This window comes from Lytechinus pictus, chromosome 8 (genome assembly GCF_037042905.1).
Source record: "Lytechinus pictus isolate F3 Inbred chromosome 8, Lp3.0, whole genome shotgun sequence".
NCBI lineage: Eukaryota > Metazoa > Echinodermata > Echinoidea > Temnopleuroida > Toxopneustidae > Lytechinus > Lytechinus pictus.
The window spans coordinates 32,699,494-32,721,873 of NC_087252.1; the positions used below are offsets into that span (position 1 = coordinate 32,699,494).

The window sequence follows — 22,380 nt, forward strand, 5'->3', positions numbered from 1 at the left end:
AAGCGCTAGCCGGTCACTACTGGGCTTACATCCTAAACCACAAGAGAAACGTCTGGATCAAATTTAATGACATCGCCGTTACCGAGGTAACATGGGAGGAGCTAGAGAGGGTATCGTTAGGAGGAGACGGTAACGCTAGTGCCTATTGTGTCATGTACGTTGAGTCTGGTAACCGGGCCCTCTTTGAAGGTAAGCTAAGATCTCATTGTGCAGGGATGTGTTATGTTCTGTATGTGTTTTTTTATAGGTTTTTGCAGATCTGTATCATATGAATTTTAATGCTTTGATAATCCTGGCTCGTCCATTCATGATTTTGATCAAGGACATTACATGCTCTACTTTCACATAAGATTCATAATATATATTGATCGTCTTGACTAATTTTGGAACATGTTTCGACAAATGAAATTCAAGTGAAATATTTTCTCCATCAAGGGTTTGGGTTGTTCACAAGATTCACTATTCAATTTCAAATATTAAGAATCATATATCAAATGAGAGGATATAATTAGATTTATCAGAAATTGGACTTGTCAAGTCATGACCCTCAAATATTTACAGATTATGCTTCAGTGATGACAAAAAGGTACATGCAGGAAGGTACATGTATGCTCTATCAGCAATATCTGTTCAGCAGTTTATTTTTTCTCTGAAATTCACAAAGCTAATGCAAAATTTCAGGACCATTTTTTAATGACCTCTTGCACAATGGAGACATGATGCCGTACTTCAATACCTTCAATAAGTCCAGCCCTTGTATGGTTCAATTTTATTGTTTTTTTTTTACAGAGGTCCATGCAGAAACTGGTCTGATCAACTTGGATGACCTGGCCAACGACCTCCGACAACTCATCGTCGACGACAACCAGAAATTTGAAGAGGAGTTGAAGCAGTGGGACGAGCAAGTGCAGCTACGCCGACAACAACAGCTGCAACTTCAGCTACAACAGGTAATGATGGTGAAGATGATGATGGTGGTGGTGATGATGGTGAAGATGTTGCTGATGATGATGATGATGGTAATGATGATGAAGATGTTGCTGTTGGTGATGATGACATTGGCTCTGTTTCTGTTGATGGTGATGTTGTTACCGATGATTGCGATAATGATGATGATAGTTGTGATTATGATGTGAATTATAATGGTGGTTATGATATGATGGTGGTTATGGTGATGATATGTTGATGTTGGTGATGATGATGATGAAGATAATGATTATGATGATGATGATGAAGATGATGAAGATGATGATGATGATGATGATGGTGATGATGGTAATGAGGGTGATGAAGATGAAGAAGATGATGATGAGAGTGGTGATGCGCTGATGATGGTAATAAAGTGATGGTGAAGATGATGATGATTATGATGAAGGTGATGACATTGTTTGAATTGATGTTGGTGATGAATTGATGATTGTGATGATGATGGCAGTGACGATGGATATCCTGGCCCTAGTTCTGTATCCATCCATTTGACCATTGTATATCCAACAAACATGAAAATTCAAAAGACTATTCATTCTACCTTCTACCAAAGGGCCTAAACTGTTTAATAGAGATAAATGAAAGTTGTAACAATTTTTAAATAAGTTTGTAAATCCAATAAAACAACCACCCGAATGCCTGTCTGTATGAAAAGAAAATATGTGCCAAAGGATTCTTGAAAAATTGGTGTAATTGCTGAGAAATAAGCAAAATAAGCGTGGCGTTCCAGCCAAATGTCTGATCATTTTTTTCCAAGTATTTTAAAAATATACTGTCCCACATGAGCGTATCTGTGTTGGTGGTATAGTGTGATCGTTAGTCAGCTTAGATTTCATGATTTCACACAGTTCAGTTATATACAGTATGTAACTGTACCAGATCTAGCTGTAGGATGATAGGGTGACAATTAATCTTGGTTTTACAGACTTTCTCATGGAATCAGCGTTTACTGCAACTACTTTCATTAATCTAAAAATCATCATTCTTTTAGCAGGGAGAGAGAGGACAAGCCGACGGTGGGACCAGAGAGAAGATTACATCAAGAGGAGCAAGCACTACAAACGATGATGTCGTCCCTCTTGATGATGTCCCTATGAGGGACGTGGATGATGCCATGTCACCGAGGCGAGGACCGCCCCTTGCCAACCAGGACAGCATGGAGACAAGTCGTAAGTTATATTTGTTACCCTAAACCAAGGCAAGGCGAGGCTATTTGGTAATAGTCAAAATATTAATTGAGTCTTCAAAAAGTAGACTTAAAAAAGTTGGCTTATCCTGGGATCTTAGTGCAGAGCGTTGTGGCCCAGTGGATTAGTCTTCGGACTTGAAACAGATGGTCGTGGGTTCGAATCCCAGCCATGGCGTAATTTCCTTCGGCAAGAAATTTATCCACATTGTGCTGCACTCGACCTTGGTGAGGTAAATGGGTACCTGGCAGGAATTTATTCCTTGAAATGCCACTGCGCTGTAAATGGCTGCGGGGCTAAAGCCAGGGTAATAATATCCAATTAAGCGCATAGGGATGCATTTGGCAGTGATATGTGCTATATAAGCATGTTGGTATTATTTTTTAGTCTTTCTTGGTCACCATTTCTTTTTCCTATCAGCTTAGAATTTTCACTGAGATCGCACAGTGTGCACATCTAATAGTTGAGTGAATCCTGACAGCGCAATACCTCCTGAAAGACGAAGCTTAGACCTTTAATGTATTCTGTTCTCCTTACCTGATTAAAATTATATTTAGATTGTGATATTAAACTGTGGAGCATTTCCATCTATTCTACTCCCATTCAGATCCAGAGACCAGGCCCAAGACCCCTAAGAGTCCTAGAACACCAAAGAGTCCTGTCTCCACTGCCCCTTTCTTTGGAGAAGGTGGGCCAGAGGCCGCAGTACAGCAGGTTAGTCTACAATTCTGCACACACAGAGACATAGTGGTGCTATTTTTTTTTTTTAATAATATTTTATTTTCTTCCTCTTTCAAATCACTAATTTTACAATCACAATTCATATCAATCAAGATTTTGTACATGTATACGAAACAACTAAATATATCAATATCAATGAGATTACAAATTTTCAGAATTATTACAAATGAAGTTAACTGCCCAATAATATTTCTCTTCCATAACAATGCGAAAGCAGAGGGAAAAAAAACCATATCAATCGACAAATAAAAAATAGACTTTGTAAAAGATGACTTTATCCCCTGAACAGAATAGAAATAATCTCTTTTGCACATAATTGTACAAGAGAAAAAAAGGATAATAGATTTGAAAGGTTAGTTCGAGGAAGGTCTTTATACTATGTATTTTGCATCTAATGCAATGCTGCCCTCTGTGAGTACATAGTCTACATTCACCTTATGTCTTCATGGAGTTGATAAAAAGTATTTTTTGCAACCACTACGCAGATGCTTTCTGGAACATAGAGAATCTTCATGACAAATCAGTCTTTGTCGAAAATCGGTGAATCAAAACAGCTTTGTCGTCCGTGACTCTGGACAGACGACATATTTGCAATTTTTTGTCAGCTCCAAAACCTACGACCATCAGCTGTCCCGGCTCACCAATTTTCGACAAAGACCTCTCAGCCGTTCATTGTAATTTGATGAGGTTATTTTCAAGGGCCCGTATTCTGAAGTCAGGTTTAACTTAGACCATGGTCTAACTCTGTGCTAAAATTATGGGAAGCCAAAAGTGTCAAATTTTTTATTAAGTTGTATGTTTCTTATGTTTACTGTGCTCTTTCCTGATTCATCGATGGTAAAGACAACCATCTTTGTATATTTCCTAGACAATTATGGATGATTTGAGAGCCAAATTAGCTGAAATATGATATATCTACTGTTAGTGATTTATGTAACATTTGGCTATCCATACTTAAACCACAACTTTAAACCTGAGTTTAAGTTAAACCCGACTTCAGAATACGGGCCCATAGATTTACTACTGGAACAGAAGCCCTTCTAAAATTTCCTGGTTCTTCTTCTCACACACTTGGGCTGCATTTCAGTGGCAAACTTGCGAAAATGTTCTAAATGTGATCAACCAACTTGTTTGCAATGTTTCAACCGAGTGGGACTGGATTCCCTAAGAACTCCAAATTGAATTTTGAAGAAATAACAATGTTTGCATTCAGAATTGATGGGATACCGTAACCTGTGTGTTGGCTCAGTTGGTAGAGCGTCCGTCTCACAACCGGGAGGTCGGGAGTTCAAACCCCGGCCGCGTCAGACCAACAGACGTTAAAAGATGGGAGTTGCTGCTACCCTGTTTGGCGTTCAACAATTAAAGGGATAGAGCCTCGTCGATCTGGCGCTGCACAGCGGCCGCCGGGCTCACGATTAATTGGGCAAAGCAAATTTTCTGAGTAGTTCATTTCATGTCTATTTCGAACAATAAAAATATGGATTTTCAAATTCAAATCCAATCAAAGTCCTATATTCAGAGGTGTGTGCTGTCTCAAAATCTCTACAGATGCATACAGGTTACTCTCATAGAGCCAATGCTATCATTATAATAGGGCATTGTGATACAGTGCACAGTAAGCTAGTTTTGCATCTGTCTCATTCATGCCATTGTTTTTCACAGCATTTAACATTATTCATCATCAGCATCTTTTACTATTAATTCCCATAGACAAAATAAAATTGTGTCAGGGTGGTATTTCATAAAAAACCTGGGCCCTGTCTTACAAAGAGTTACGATTGATCTGATGAATCGTTAACTCTATAGAAATCCATCAGTGCCGTAATTTTTTCTACAAAAAATTTGCACCATATCCTTTGTATGCAAAGGAGAAGCGCAGTGAAGTTTCAAGAAAGCAATGAATGCATGAATATACATCATAGCTAGAAAACATTTGAAAGAAACATGCATTTTAGATGTTGATGTGGCAGGCTTTCCATAGTTGCTATTGATCGGAGCAATCGTTCCTTGTTAGACGGGGCCCAGGTGTAAGTAATGCACAACTTATGCAAGACTCATGATCAGGGGCCCTGTTTCATAAATACTTGTTATAATAACAAATTCACAATTTCTATCACAAGTCTACTATAAGCCAATCAAATCGCATGATTTCAGTAGCTTAAACCAATTTCGCAAATTTATTATGATTATGACAAGTATTATGAAACATGCCCCTGTGCTTGAGCGTAATAAGGTACAGTCCGACCTCTCTTATACGGACACGTTGGGACCAGCACCAATTCGGATAAGGGATTTATCCGGATCTGGGGCCCGTTTCATAAAGCTGTTCGTAAGTTAAAAGCGACTTTAAGAACGACTGGTGATCCTTTCTTACGCGCTAAATCATCGCCAATGAACATACCATTTACCACAAGAAAGGGTCACCAGTCGTTCTTAAAGTTGCTCTTAACTTACGAACAACTTTATGAAACACCTACCAGGGAGACCAAATATTAAATACACGCAGCTGCTGCCTCCCCAACGACGGTAGCTACACGTTATTTATTGTAGTGGGCGTACAGACAGTATTCACTGCAGTGTCAGTGCATATTATAGGCGGTATTTTTACGGATATTTAAATCGATCAATGGCCAAAACTGTTGGATAATTTACCTGCTAAAATGATTGAGGTATACATCGAGCAAACCTCGAAAGAAAGAAAATGACTCGATGAAACCAAGTTTTACAATTAGATCATCGCGGCGGGTATCGCAGCTACGCAATGTCAGCCATTGTTATACTGACTGTAGGCTCAAACATGATAGATGGCGCTGTGCGTATTGAGGCCCAGCGTTAGCTAGCGAGACATGTGTTGTTTTTCCCGGGAAACAAAAAGAGAATGTGATGAAATATTTGCGCTGCGCCGTGATTTACTGGAAAATTATTCTTTCAGTGATTTGGGTGAGATATTTTCATGAAAAATAATGTTGTTGTAGGTAAACTATATTGGGTAATATATGTAATCAAAGTGAGTTTGCGTATAGGATTGAGTTTAGATTGAAATCTCATTTCCTCACGTACTAGATTGAATTGAAAAAAAAAAAATCTTGGCAAGTGTGCGTCCGGATAATAGAGAGATCCGGATAAGGGGAGGCCGGATAAGAGAGGTCGGACTGTACCCTATTTTACAAAATGGGAGTGAAAGTCCAATATCCCTACTGGAATGAATTTTTGACAAACGATAAACTAGTAGTCAAAATGATTTAGAACCTGACTTTGTATCCACAAAGCGGTACAGATCACTAGTCATTGTGTAGAATTGTGCATCTTCAAACAGCTTCATGAAGCACCCTCCTAGAAAGCCGCTATAGAATCTTGAGTGCATCAGTTATAGGTGCGTTGTGGTATAGTGGTTAAAACTCTCATGTTTCAATCTGAGGGATGTGGGTTCGATTCCAAGCCTTCAGCAAGAAATTTACTCACATTTTACTGCACTCAATCCAGGTGAGGTAAATAGCAGGAAGTAATTCCTAAAAAAGCTGTGAGAAACGGAATCAGTAGCAGTCGGGATAATAGTAGCCAATTTTTATAAAGCGCTTTTCCCAGAATGGCTCAGCATATTATTACCCGGTCATTGGATTCATTTCAATCCCGCACGAAAAGTGCACAATTTCCACTCCCTGGGGAGCATTCCTTGCATCCATCGCAGCCTCATTATGGCGCTTGCAAAATCAAACCTACAATATCTTTCGCATCCTACCGGGTACCCATTTAGCACTTGGGTCGAGAGTGGCAAAGTGTGGATTAACGCCTTGCCAAAGGACGCTAGACCGCGGTGGGATTCGAACACACGACCCTCTGTTTACAAGGCGAGAGTCAGAACCACTACACCACGGCTCTTCCACTGTAAGCTAGTCTACTGATTGATATGCATATAGTATCAACCCTAATACAGCCATTCTAGGGAATATTGGGATCTCAATAAAGTTGAAAAAAGTCAGACTTACAAGCACGAATGTACAAAATCCAGATATTTATTCGAAATTCTTACCATGGATATAAACGAACTCACCTCGTTTTATCTGCAGTCAAGACCTCTTCCCGGCAGGAAGTAATTCCTCAAAAGCTGTGAGCACCGGAATCGGTAGACTAGCTTAGCCAGGGTAATATGGGAGCGCCTAGAGCACCTAACTAGGTGGATATGTGCGCTATACAAATCCTATATTATTATTTTATCATGCAGCAAGCTGATGTACTCATTTTATGTTTACATGCCATGATAAATTAACCATTGGTCTTTCAGATGTATGCACATGAACTGAAGAAATGTCAGGAGCTTGCCTTGTCCGAGGACCCCCCTGATTCTGATTCAAGGTTAGAATCCTTTGCAGTCTATCTCCTGAGAAACAACGCTGCTAACGGCCTCATGCAACAGAGTGTACTGATACAACTCAAAGAAATAGGATTAGCGTCAGATGATCTTAGGTGAGTTAGTCATTGGATTTGTGTAAAATGGTCCAAAACTTGTATGTCCAGGACATTTATCCCATTGGGGCCACTTTTCTTGAAAAAAAAGTACAATGGCTCCCATTCTCAAGTCCAGCTCATCTGTAACTTCGGGCTAAAATTATGGGAAGCCAGACATTCTAAAATTGCATCTACTTATGATTCCTATATTTACTTGGTTATTCTGTCTTTCCTCTCTCTTCTTATTCTCATTCAGGTATTTAAAGGAGAATGAAACCCTTGAAACCAGCTGAATCCATATCAAAGAGAAAAATCAAAGAAACATATTGTTGAAAGTTTGAGGAAGATTGAATGAATAATAAGAAAGTTATGAGCATTTGAATATTGAGATCACTAATGCCATGTAGATCTTCCAATTGGCAATGCGACCAAGATCTGTGATGTCACACACGTACAACTCCTCATTACTTTAGTACTTATTTCACTTATATTCTCACTTTTATAGAATCTATCACAAGGTGAGGTGTTCTCTTTATGAGAGGACAAGTACAGAGGTTTCACAACATTATATCATTGATGAATCGTTTGTCATATGATTAGAATGAGCAAAAAGAGATGTTTTGGGGTATATTTTCAGTGTCCAAAAGGGGAGAGTTGTTCATCTGTGACATCATAGATCTTGGTCGCATTGCCAATGGGAGGATCTCCATAGCATTAGTGATCTCGACATTCAAATGCTCATAACTCTTCTATTGCTAGTCCTATTTTACTCAAACTTTTGTTGATCTTATTCTTTGATTTTTCTGCTTTCACAAAAGCTAACTTGCTCCAAGAGTTTCATTCCCCTTTAAAAACATAGGTCAACATTGATTTGACTTTGAAAAATCTGAGCTGCAAGGTCCCACTTGTGACCTGTGTCTGTGATATGGTATAAAAAATGAAGCGCAGAAAAAGATTGTGCCTGAAAAATCATTATTTTTTTTAAAAAGTGAAAATTATAGTGACCTGACACACCATCTTAAAGGAGAATGAAACTCTTGGAGCATGTTAGCTTTTGTGAAAGCAGAAAAATCAAAGAATAAGATCAACAAAAGTTTGAGTAAAATAGGACTAGCAATAGAAGAGTTATGAGCATTTGAATGTCGAGATCACTAATGCTATGGAGATCCTCCCATTGGCAACGAAACCAAGATCTATGATATCACAGATGAACAACTCTCCCCTTTTGGACACTGAAAATATACCCCAAAACATCTCTTTTTGCTCATTCTAATCATATGACAAACGATTCATCAATGATATAATGTTGTGAAACCTCTGTACTTGTCCTCTCATAAAGAGAACACCTCACCTTGTGATAGATTCTATAAAAGTGAGAATATAAGTGAAATAAGTACTAAAGCAATGAGAGAGTTGTACGTGTGTGACATCACAGATCTTGGTCGCATTGCCAATGGGAGGATCTACATGGCATTAGTGATCTCAATATTCAAATGCTCATAACTTTCTTATTATTCATTCAATCTTCCTCAAACTTTCAACAATATGTTTCTTTGATTTTTCTCTTTGATATGGATTCAGCTGGTTTCAAGCGTTTCAAGCGTTTCAAGCGTTTCATTCTCCTTTAATTTCATCCCATACACCAGTATGTGTTATATCAGTCTCCTCAGGAGATCTAGTAAATGATAATGTTTTCAGTGAAAGTGAAATGATTTTAGTAAAAGTTCACTGAATGAGTCTGCATGAATTTAATAGACTGTGGTTTCCTGGGTGTGTTTTCAACTCAGGGAATAATTTTCCTGGTATCGCATCGCATTTTGCTCCACATTTTTTAAAAGACTGCTATGCATAAAGTCTTATGTATAGCATATTTTACATAGGACTGTGCATTACTTAGTTGAGAGCTTTTCTCTTATGACCAAAAATGCTTTTCAAATTTGCAAAGCATGATTATTCCCTGACACTAAGTACAACATGAATCAAAAGTTCAGTATTTCTTTTTTGATAAAAGACCTTTGCAATGCTAACCTATGCCTTTAAGCTTTTTTCTTCTCCACCTCATTCTTTAGGAGTCAAGCGATAGGTAAGATTGCCCAGCGTAAGCTTGAGAGTGACCAAGACTATCGGAATGTTCACTCTCAGTTGAAGCAATGGCAGTCTGATTACAGCACCTTCGTCAGGACGGCTTCATTCTTCAATCACGGCATCTCGTATTGCCTCAGGCAAGGATTGTAAGTAGTACCACATGATAATGGTGATGATGATGGTGATGATGGTGATGATGATGGTGATGGTGTTTATGATGTTGATGGTGTTTATGATGATGATGATGATGATAGTGTTTATGATGTAATGGTGAAGATGATGGTGATGATGAAGGTGATGATGATCATGATGATGATGATGATAATGATGAGGATGATAGTTAATTGCAGAAGATTCCATATTCGCTTGCGAGATAGAAAAAAAGATAATCCAGAAGGGAAGAATTTGTGATGTAAATGAATTGAAATGAACATACTAGTAAATTGCCAATTGTTCTACACCCTTTCCATTTAGTCTCATCCCAAAGGATTCAATCCTAGTTTGTTTTGATACTAATCATTTGTTCTACATGTAATTACCACTTGTCCCCATTACCATTTTGTCGAATTCCCATTTAGGCTATACCCAGTCTATGTGAGTTGATGCTGTTTATGAATGAAATTGATATTAGACCAAGTGGATTTAGCCGTGATGATTTTAGATGATCTGAGAATTAGACCATTTATCAGGAGAGCCAGGTGGACTCAATCCAATTTCAATATTTTCTTCTTTCTAAAAATAGAATTGATTTTGATAGACTACAGCCAGGGTAATAATATCCAAGTCCTTTGGAAGCGCATAGAGATGTTATTCATAATGTGATATGCGCTTTACAAGAATTTTATATTATTTATTTAAAATAGACCATTCAAAATGAGTCAAACTGTGATACCTATGGGAATTGGTTTTGAATGAGAAAACTGTGAGCCAGTGTCTTAACCCTATCTAGGCGCACGATATTTTGACTTTTTACTTTTTACTTTTTACTTTCAAGTCTTGCGCAACTTTTGAGACCAATTTTGCGTCACCTGGGTACGCGGTTCCGAAATTACGCAACGCTATGTAAGTGCATGTCAGACCAAAAATTGCTCAAAAATGTGATTTTGTGTACAAACTCAATGTAAATTGTGTTTTCAACCAAAAATCATAAATGTATGATTATTTTTAGTTTTGCTGGTCTAAATGTATGTATTTTATTCTGTTTATGATCTTAGAAGAGTTCCCAACGAATTTCATTGAAAAAACAATGAAAAACAAAGGGTCCAAAAAATAAAGAAATACATAAGAAATTGCAAAAAACAATATAATACATAAGATATTGATCTGATATCACAATTTTTTTCATGTAAACTTGCTAAGAACACCACCAAGAGTTTCTATATAAAAAATTTGAACATTTGGAGCTTTCTTTATGGAGTTAGAGGAAAAAGTATGATTTCGCATACTAATTACGCATGAATTAGCATAATTACCTAATAACAATTCGCATGAAATAAATTACTATACACTTTTGTAGATTATATCCCAGACAACCTGCGTGCCAATTTTCGGCACGATCGCGCGGTCGACGGCCAAGATCTCAAGGGGGGGCCTGGGAGGCCCCCCCCCCCCCCCCCCCCGGCCATATGAACTCCCAAAATACCCCGGTCTAGATAGGGTTAAAGGGGGAGTGAACTGTGTGTGGTATCTCATTAAATGTGTGTTATAAATACATAGTATTAAAATATACGTTTTCAATTATCTACTAATACTACATAGAATAAATTGACCGATAATTGTATTTGTATAGAGAAAATAAAATGTTCTGGGAGGAAAGGTAATAGTTTTGCTACTTGGTAACATAAATATTGCGGTATAAATGTATTGAGAAGTCAGTTAACATGTTATCATTCAAGTGGGTCTATATTACTAGACTACACTAGCATTATGGGTCAGGAAACTGACCAGGTATGAGTAGTTGAGGACTTGAGATGGCACTATTGGTTCGTATCTGCTTTAAAATGATACTAAAGGTAACCAGCGGTAGTATCCGTGGAAACTGATCCACAATGTGCTGCACTCAACCCAGGTGAGGTAAATGGGTACCGGTAGGAAGTTATTCCTCAAGAAGCTGTGTGCGCTATGAACGCCTAGCTTAGCCGGGTAATATAGGAGCGCCTTGAGCACCTAACAAGGTGGATATGTGCGCAATATAAATACCCTATATTATATATTATTATTATCCTGAGATCCATTTTATCTCAGATAAAATAAGATATTTTAGCTTTGATTAAATCAATGATATAAAATAACCTTGATATCTCTCCGAATCGGTATTCTGAGAGCCATTTCATATTCATTCTATCTCTGCAAGACACACCTATTTTGGAAGCAATATCCAATGAGAAATGCTGTTTTATAGCACTCTTATCTCAATCAACCAATGTAAATCCATTCTGCCGGGAGGTGTGGCAAAGGAGTGAGAATACGTTAATTTATTGAATTCAGTTGCGCTTTTGGTATACGCGTCTTGACAGAGATTTCTTTAAAAATTTTACAATACTCTCATCATTTTTGTCTCGCCTGCATAGCAGAGCGAGACTATAGGCGCCGCTTTTCCGACGGCGGCGGCGACGGCGGCGGCGGCGTCAACATCAAATCTTAACCTAAGGTTAAGTTTTTGAAATGACATCATAACTTTGAAAGTATATGGACCTAGTTCATGAAACTTGGACATAAGCTTAATCAAGTATTACTGAACATCCTGCCTGAGTTTCAGGTCACATGACCAAGGTCAAAGGTCATTTAGGGTCAATGAACTTAGACCATGTTGGGAAAATTATTTTCAAAATCTTAACCGAAGGTTAAGTTTTTGAAATGACATCATAACTTAGAAAATTTATGGACCTAGTTCATGAAACTTGGACATAAGGTTCATCAAGTATTAGTGAACATCCTGCTTGAGTTTCAGGTCACATGACCAAGGTCAAAGGTCATTTAGGGTCAATGAACTTTGGCCATTTGGGGGTATTTGTTGAATTACCATCATAACTTTGAAAATTTATGGATTTAGTTCATGAAACTTAGACATTAGGTTAATCAAGTACCACTGAATATCCTGTGCGAGTTTCAGGACACATGACCATGGTCAATGGTCATTCAAGGTCAATGAACTTTGGCCGTGTTGGGGGTATATGTTAAATTACCATCCTAACTCTGAAAGTTTATGGATCTAGTTCATAAAACTTGGACATAAGAGTAATCAAGTATCACTGAACATCCTGTACGAGTTTCAGGTCACATGACCATGGTCAAAGGTCATTTAAGGTCAATGAACTTTTGCCGTGTTGGGGGTATTTGTTGAATTACCATCCTAACTCTGAAGTTTATGGATCTAGTTCATAAAACTTGGGATATAAGAGTAATCAAGCATCACTGAACATCCCCTGTGAGTTTCAGGTCACAAAACCAAGTCAAAGGTCAGTTAAGGTCAATAAACTTAGGCCATGTTGGGGTAATTGTTGAAGTGCCATCATAACTTTGAAAGTTTATGGATAGAGTGAATGAAATGTGGACATGGGTGTAGTTGACAGTCTTAAGTCTCCGTTCAAATGTCATTTATGGTCAATGAATGTGGTATTATGTCATTATATGAATGATGTTTTTGTGAATGATTATTTTATAGTAGTTTTCAAAGTTAGCACTGCTGCTATATTAAATTGCGTAATGCAGGCGAGACTGCCAGAGGCGTTCCACTTGTTTATATCAATATAGCATCATTTCAAGCATCATTTTAAAGTCATTAGTGTGTTTGAGTAATCACGCTATCTTCATGTGTATTTCAACTCGACCTCGATTTTTATCACATATGCTCTTTATGTTTCGCTAATTTTTTTTGTCATTGTAGGTATCAAGAAGCAATGCCATATTTCATGCATGCCTGTAAACTCAACGGAACCTTCGATCCGTCCCAAACAAACAAGAGAATGGATAATAAGCTACTAGAATACTACAGGAGACATTGTTTAATAGTAAGTCTGGGCTTAAATTCTGTTCTGTTTTTCTGTTCATGGTAACTCGCGTAGGAACTCGACAGGATGGCTTTTGCTGGTAAACCCCAAGCTGGTATATAACCAATTACCTAGGAAACATTTGACATCTAGGTTAATCAGTCATAGTGGCTGACGTTATAGATGACAGATATCACTCTCAGGCCTTTCTTATCAGAGTGGAGACAGTGGCAGAGTGGGGATTCGAACTCACAACCTTGCGGTTATGAGTCCAATGCTCTAACCACTGGACCACACGACCCATGTTCTAGCTCGTTAATGTTCGACTCACTGACTTGCACCCTATTCTCATTGGACCCTCTACTGATTTTTCGCCTCTTTTTGTAGAAAATAGGCTTTGCCCTCGAAATGTTGAATTTCAACCACATTTCAATTTGGCTTTTTAGATCAAGTTTTTACAAGGGGTATGTGGGTCGTCAATCTGAGTCCCCTTGTAAAGATCTTGGATGTGAACGGTCTGATCGGTGAAAACTTTGCACAGAGATGAAGATGCATTTTGTCCCTTGACCACTTTTCAGATTTTATTGAACTTATTTTCAAAAGATATTTGAAGATTTAAATAAAAATGGTGTGTATTGTGACCTAGGGCTGCTATATGGGGCAATCACGTTTTATGCAGGCTTTGGGGTGGGGGGGAAGGGCAAGGGAGTGGAATGGGCAAATATACCCCCCCCACACACCTGTGCCGGCCGCACAGAAACGTTGTAGCCTAACAGAGAGCTTACAGTAGGCCCAGTCACATCTTTCGGATTGTGAAATGAAAACATTTGTTTCAATTTGTAAGCAATGCATTGTTGTAACATTAGGCATCGCTGCCACATTACCGATTGTAACAGGGCCTCTGTTAGCGCATTGTTAGCGGTTACAACGTTTCTGTGCGTTTAGTACAGGTGGTTTATAGAAGACGTACATACTAAATAATTGCAGAGTACTTGTAAATATCTGTGGTCTTGTAAACCTTTTTAGAGAACTTCACCAGTTGATATGCATTTGATGACTTTCCTCCACCATTACAGTCAACTTTGCATATGTTGTCCTTTTTGAAGTCGAACGTTTGCCCGAGTCGAAGCAATGTTTTGAAAGCAGATTACGCAGGATGTAGCAATCATCCTCTGTGTGTCAGATTTTTCGGCAGACAAACGGATATCTATGGTTGCAAGAGATTCAACCGAGGCAGAGTTACACAGATTATTATTTTGCCCAATGTTGTCTGAAAACTTGCTTGATTGTTCAACTCACTTCAGTCAAACTCTATGATCCATTTCAGCAACTCAACGAGCAGTGTGCCACGACTTTCGATGCCGGAGAAGAGGCGGATGCCAGCGCAAGTCTGCAGACCATGAGTGAGCTGGTTGTGCCTTGTACAAGCCTTCTTGGTTCCAATCGAGGTGAAGATGCGCAGGCCGTGGAAGAGATCCGGTCTAGGTGGTGCTCGTATCTTGGGCATGACCTCCCCGGTGAGTGTATTGAGCATGGATTTATACTTGACTAGATGCGAGAGTGAAGGAGCGCAGGGAGGGGCAAGGAGCTGGAGGGGAGGATGGGGAAGGGGGGGGTGTAGAACCAGACCCAAGGAAGGGGAGAGGTGGGGAGGGGGATGCTTGCTTATCTAATCCAGTTTCAGGCTTGGAAAGAGATGGGTTCTAGATGTTGCTGTACTTAGACATGACATTACTGGTGCGTTGAAAATGGTTTTACTTAAATGAGAGGAAAGAATGGATAGACCCAGTGAAGGGAAGGGGTAATGAGGAGGGGGGGGGGTGGGGGAGAGGGTACATACTTCTCATCCAGGTTCAGGCTAGGAAAGGGATCCATTCATGATGGTGCTTCTATCTTTGACATGATCTCACTTGTATTTTTTTTTTCATTTGATGAGAAGGGATAATGAAGGGGAGGGGGGGGGGGTGTAGAACCAGACCCAAGGAAGGGGAGAGGTGGGGAGGGGGATGCTTGCTTATCTAATCCAGTTTCAGGCTTGGAAAGAGATGGGGTCTAGATGTTGCTGTACTTAGACATGAAATTACTGGTGTGTTGAAAATAGTTTTACTTAAATGAGATGAAAGAATGGAGAGTGGGTAGACCCAGTGAAGGGAAGGGGTAATGAGGAGGGGGGGAAGGGGGAGAGGGTACATACTATTCATCCAGGTTCAGGCTAGGAAAGGGACCCATTCATGATGGTGCTTCTATCTTGGACATGGTCTCACTTGTATTTTTTTTTTCATTTGATGAGAAGGGATAATGAAGGGGAGGGGGGGGGGGAGTGTAGAACCAGACCCAAGGAAGGGGAGAGGTGGGGAGGGGGATGCTTGCTTATCTAATCCAGTTTTAGGCATGGAAAGAGATGGGGTCTCGATGGTGCTGTACCTGGACATGAAATTACTGGTGTGTTGAAAATGGTTTTACTTTAATGAGATGAAAGAATAGAGAGGGGGTAGACCGGGAGAAAGGAAGGGGTATTGGGGGAGGGGGTACTTCTTCTAATCCAGGTTCAGGCTGGGAAAGAGATCCGTTCTAGGTGGTTATGTCTTGAGTATATTGTAGTGGTTTTGGGGAAGAATTCATTTGTTTTAATTCAGTCAGTAGTTCCTTGAATAACAGGTAGTGTCAGGTGAACAAATCCATGCTTTATTATTTCTTATTATGAATGATTTTCTCTCTCTCTGTGTTCCAGGTAAGCTTCAGGACAAACTGCAAGATCTCTTATCCAGGCTCCTTGATGGCGGATCCGACGGTCAGACCGTCAAGACCCCTCGTCTCATCCGCTCCCAACGCTCAGTCAACCACGGTCAGCAGTTCAGGTCGACCATGCAACTCATCAGAGAATTTGAACATGCGAATCGGGAAGAGGATTCTTCGTCATAACACAGAGCCATCAGGTTCAGGAGTCTGCCAAGGAATTCTTGATAAAACTGTTGATCCATGCAGAACTCTTTGTTTAACCAAAGGCACAAGAAATTGGAACTTCTGCCTTTTTGCCAGGTGCTCAGAATTTTAAATGGAGAAGGGTGATGACATATGTTATGCAGGGCTTTTTAGGGATCAGTTCATACAAGCTGAAGTGGCTACCCGGAGTAAATGAGACATTTTTACAACAATTCTCTATATTATTTACCTAGTGTTTGACATTGTAGGAGTTACCGCAACAGTAAACCCACTAAGGATATGTTGGTGCATTTGTTGATCTCTTTCAATGAATAGTTACGATTGCAGGAATTTCAACATTCCGACTGGGAAGAGCATCATTCATCATAGCATTTAGCCAACAACTATATGTCAGGAATCTGACGAGGAAATCTTAAAGGGAAGGTTCACCCTGACAAAAAAGTTATTGTAAAAATAGAAGAAAAAAAAATATTGCTGAAGGTTTGAGAAAAATCCATCAAAGAATAAAAAAGTTATTAGAATTCTTATTATATGATTTGTTATGTCATATGTGAGCAGTTTCTTACATATCGTATGGTAAAAAATCAATGAAATGTCATTTTCCCAGAAAACTGAAAATGGTTTTTATTGTACATTCAGTATATCAATGCACAAATCTCACCTGTTCCTAATAAGGAAATAAAGAGAAGTCATCACAAGCCATTAAAAAATGAAATTTATTCATTTTACACTACGTAACATGTGGGGAAGTGCTCGTTCCTGACGTCACACATCAAAATTTAAGATAACTTTCTTAATCTTTAATGGATTATTCTCAAACCTTCACCAATATTTTTCATTATTTTTTCTGCTATTTTTCCAGCAAACTTTTTGGCAGGGTCAACTTCCCCTTTAATGAAACTGTTCAACTATGGAGAACTCTGGTTTACAGTGTAATTTAAATTGCAGGCAAGGACCGATGCACAGTGAACTGTACTGTGAATAACGGTCTAATTTTGCCGATTCCACTCTCCATCTGGGAAAAGTTCAGCTCGGAAGTCTTAGGTCAATCTTGCATTGCGTCAGAATATCTTTCTTAGTGTAATATTTAGGATTCACATATCTTAAGCCCTGCTACCAAATTTCAACATGTATTTAATTTCTTTGATTGAGTCAGGAGATTCTCATTCAGCATGGAATAATTTAGCTAAGAATCTTTTATCTCGTCGCGTTAGAAATCGTTCTTCAGCGTAACGATTTAAGTTGCATATCTTCAGCACTGGGATGGAATGTCCGTACCATTGTCTACTGGAACTATATATATACTCTTTATAAAGTAAATTACAGAATTCAGAAGTCAGGTTAATATCTTTGATTGAATCTGGTGATACATTGCTAGAGCTGTGGAAATGGTTTAGTGTTACGTTGGGATGGGATCGGTGATTATTGAAGGGAAGCGTAACGAGGAAACTTTGGAGAAAGTTATACAGTTCAAATCACTAGGTATTTAATCATCAACATTCAGCTACAGTTCGAAGTACATGAAGATTCAGAGTATATCAGGAGACGATGAATATAAAATAATTTAGAAGTATCAGGTTGAGATTCGAAGTGCAGTGAAATTAATACTGGATGGACATCTAAGTCTTGAAGTCAGTCAGTCTATATGGATGAGTGTTGGTCTAGTATTCTATCGCTGTATTCCATCTCTCCAATACTCAAGAAGTCTTATTTATATCATTAGTTTTGGGGGTGTAACAATTTAAGGTGGGATTGATCTAAACTTGATCTGATTGGTCTACAGGTAACTGTCTATCAAACTTTCTCTGGTATAATGGGTGTGGTGATGCTCTGTGCAAGTGACTGGGGCTGAAGTGTGAGTCATACTTCTTAAAACTTTTGTTCCTTGAAGTTAGCTGACGTCACTGAGGGTTGGTATTTTTATGGTCAAGGTTTAGGAGTTAAATTGTATTGGGAGTTTGGGAATCCTTAGGTGACATTGGGGGAGTTTGTAAACAAGTGAAGGTGAATGACTGAAAGGATAACAGGAAGTTAGATACATACTACATTACATTAGCTCATAAGTTTATAAGCCGCAACCCTCAGTCCAGTCAGAAATTTTTGTATCAGACTCACCAGCCCTGAGAGAAATGCTTCTTAACCCTATGTACACTGTAGCCTTACAGAGGCTTGCAGAGATTCGACAGAGTAATACAGTCTTCAGAATATTGATTTGTGTGACAATCATAGTGGTGTCACAACTCGGAGAGAAATGACAAAATTACACTTTTCCAGAATACCACCACAGGTTATCTTTCATGCCCCAAGGTTGTTATTAACAGTTTGTTTTATTTTAGGAGGACTAAAAATTGGTATTCATATTTTGTTACTGAAATGAATTTAAAACAGATTTTTAATTTGTTTCTAGATTGTTATTCTGAGATTGTTATATTCCAGAAATATGCATTTGCACCCAGTGTGCAGTTACTATTCCTACAAAACCTGGTTATGCATTCTTATCCTTAGTCTCATATTGTCCTAGAGATGTTAAAGGTCAAGTCCACCCTGGCAAAATTGTGATTTAAATATATAGAGACAAATCAAACTAGCATAACACTGAAAATTTCATTAAAATCGGATGTAAAATAAGAAAGTTATGGCATTTTATTGTTTCGCTCATTTTTCACAAAACAGTGATATGCACAACTCAGTGACATGCAAATGTGTCAGTTGATGATGTCCATCACTCACTATTTCTTTTGTTTTTTATTGTTTGAATTATACAATATTTCATTTTTTACAGATTTGACCATCGGGACCGACTTGACTGAACCATATAGTATTAAACAATGCTAATTCCACATGTATAGGGAGGAATTAATCACTGTTTCACTTGACAATGAGGAGAAAATTTGAATATTTCATATTTCATATAATAAAATACAAAAGAAATAGTGAGTGGATGACGTCATCAGTCTCCTCATTTGCATACCGACCAGGATGCGCATAGAACTGTTTTGTGAAATTAAGCAAAACTTTAAAATGTCATAACTTTCTTATTTTACATCCGATATTGATGAAATTTTCAGTGTTATGCTTGTTGGAGTTTTCTCTTCTTATTCAAACAAATTATTCATTGAAGTGGACTTGTCCTTTAAATAGTAGCAACAGTACTGCAGTAACTATACATTCAAAACCTAGTTATCATTAGTTTCTAGAATTTTGTTCTGAGATTGTTATATTCCAGAGAAATATATATTTGCATCAACATCGCAGTTGCTATTCGTACAAATGGGTTATCATTTGTTATTTTTATGGGATGTTGCAAGAAAATATTTTTGACGCATTGTCAAAAAAAATTTGCATAAAATCATGCTTGATTTCAACCTGTTGGACGGACCATTGAAAAACGAGCATTTCCAAAAAAGCGGCAGACAATGGGCTACTATTTGAAAATAAAGAACCCTGTGGAAGGGGGGAAAAAAATGGGCTACTGGTTAATGCATGGTGAGTGTGATTGGCTTGAATGTTATGTTTGAATTCTTTTTGTAAAACGTGTAAAGAAAAGATTGCTTGAAATGATAATACGAGGCAGGGGCGGGGGAATATTGAATGGGGGGGGGGGGTTACCCACTTCAAGAAAAACAAGAAAATGGTTTTCTCCTCTTCAATTGTAGAAAGTGATGTACCCCTTTTCTCCTGCTCCTGGCCTCTTCAAACATATTCTTCCACCCCTGTGAAATGTAGCGACAAATAAAACGACCGAGAGAAGTTTGAGACAGAACTTATCAAAATTATCAACATTGTAATATTGAATTTTTATAGCCATAGACTCCAGTCCGCGACAACAATAAAGGGTTTTCCTTCCCCGGCCTGAACAGCGTTCGCTGTTCATGCTGTTAACCTATTGTCTGCTCCTTTGTTAGAGAAAACGATGGTTGTTTTTCAGTGATCAGTCGAATAGGTAGAAATCGAGCATGTTTTCATGCAACTTTGTCTCGACCATGCACAATTTAAATTTTACGCATAAGGTCTTATATGAAAGGAGAAAAGATGGATATTCAAGTTATAAAATCCTTTTTCCGAATAGATAGCAGTAAAAGCCAGCAACACTCACTCAAAATCATAATTTGCTTGTGCAAATGGAAATTTGGTACCACCACTTTTCATTGTTCTAACTCAGTCGTGCTTGCATTATGAAACTTGAGATGGGTCTCAAAGGAAAGAAGAGAAGTATATCTTTCCATTCATGTAACATTTTTATGAAGCAAATTTATGGTCATGTTAGGAAACATTTACACCGAATAACGGTTTTCTTTTTTCTGGGATGCACTGTATAAGTACTACATAAAAGGGTCAAGGTACTGATCCATAAAACTTGTTGTAATAACACATTTACTAAAACAGTATTTCCCGGCAGTTTATATTGAGAGATGGTGTTGAAGTACATTGTATTACAGTTTGTGTTGATGATCTATGTGTAATTTCCCCATTCACCAACACCAACCCCCAGGGATTGGGAAAATCATGATTTCCTGTTCGCTGTTGGTGTCGACGGTCCAAAGCTCACAAACAGGATGAACATCATCATAAAATTTGCCTTTACAGAGTACAAATCGTTAGAGATTGATACATTTTTATGAGCAATAATATTTACTTTTTCGGATCTATGAAGTGATTTTAGGCTTTGCATACTGTATGATGACATTTTACTGCAATGTCTCCCTGATTTCACTTCCATCGTCGAGATTTCTCTTAAAGTTGAGATGATTGGCAGACTAGCAGCAGAGGCATGACTTCATTGATAAAGCAATGGGTGTCATATTTTTGAAGCTCGGTTCGGCAGCCCTTTTTACACTCTCAACACCAACACCGGACTTGAAATCACCCAATGAAATAATCTATGTGTCCAATATGAAGTTTCCATAGGTATAGCTGGGCTCCACACTAACTTTTTTTCTTGTCCGGATCAGTCCACCAAAATCATCAATTTCATATTCTTGGTCGCCCGCAAAGCACATTTGGTGGTCCCAACACAAAAAACATTATTACAATTATCAAAACTTCGGAAGCCCGGCCGGGCCACCAAGTGTAGGCTTTTACAGAATTTTGGTGGCCCGACTCCCATTTTTGGTTGCCCCCGGGCCACTGCTAATGTTGAGCCCTGGGTAGTGATTTTTTTTTTTTTAATGACTTTAACAACTCAAAATTTTTGTTACTGATCGTCCAATATTGTTCAATTTCACCTGCCTGCTTTTCAGAGTTTTTTTTTTTCTATTAAAACAAGTTTTCAATCGATTTGGGTTCTCCTTTAATGGGGTAATTAAAGTCTGGGTATACTAAATTTCTTAAACTGATTTGTCATAATTTGAGGCAGTTGTGTTGTCTTTTTGATATTGAAACGCCCTTGATTTATTGTAAGAGGTAATGTATTCTATACCTTATGCTATTTATTGAGAGGATTTTTACCATCATGATATTATGCAGCACTGTAGGCTACTTTAGAATTTCATTAGGGGTACTCAACACAAAATTAGAAACTATATTAGCAAGGTAAAACCAGAGAAACAAAACACTGAAAATTTCATCAAAAATAGGACAGGGAATAACAAAGTTATGACATGTTAAAATGTAACATTATTTGGGTAAAATATTCTAGCATGCCTTCATGAATATATAATGAGCAAGCTGATGATGTTATCTCCCAATTCTTTTATATGACCTATTTATTCCAATCTTGTACTCCAACATGGAGAAATAGTTTTGCTCTGATGCGTTAATCATTATTGCTGAAACTTATTGTATTACAAGGGAGACACATATGCAAGAAACTATAGATAATTATGATTTCATATATCAAATTGAGACAAAATAAAAGTGAACACCAAGTCAGAAGCTCACCTAATGAATATATATGATTGCATGCATACTTAAAAAAAATATAACTAAACATTTAAATTCAATAACTTTCATATTTTTAAAATCAGATTTTGATGAAATTTTCAGTGTTATGCCCATTT

At 38.2% G+C, this 22,380-nt stretch overlaps 1 protein-coding gene across 3 annotated transcripts in view; it reads left to right on the forward strand.

The window, feature by feature from the left end:
- Positions 1 to 20,150, forward strand: part of LOC129266519 (ubiquitin carboxyl-terminal hydrolase 25-like) — a 41,113-nt gene extending 20,963 nt beyond the window's left edge. For all 3 annotated transcript variants that reach the window (XM_064103950.1, XM_064103949.1, XM_064103948.1), the window contains exons 15-23: positions 1 to 189; positions 790 to 950; positions 1,979 to 2,156; positions 2,782 to 2,888; positions 7,201 to 7,382; positions 9,434 to 9,595; positions 13,336 to 13,459; positions 14,766 to 14,955; positions 16,170 to 20,150. The exon at positions 1 to 189 is cut by the window's left edge and continues 40 nt beyond it. In XM_064103950.1, coding sequence (XP_063960020.1) covers positions 1 to 189; positions 790 to 950; positions 1,979 to 2,156; positions 2,782 to 2,888; positions 7,201 to 7,382; positions 9,434 to 9,595; positions 13,336 to 13,459; positions 14,766 to 14,955; positions 16,170 to 16,360 — 1,484 coding nt within the window. In that variant the 3' untranslated portion in view covers positions 16,361 to 20,150. The remainder of the gene's footprint in view (positions 190 to 789; positions 951 to 1,978; positions 2,157 to 2,781; positions 2,889 to 7,200; positions 7,383 to 9,433; positions 9,596 to 13,335; positions 13,460 to 14,765; positions 14,956 to 16,169) is intronic.
- The last annotated feature ends 2,230 nt before the right edge of the window (positions 20,151 to 22,380 follow it).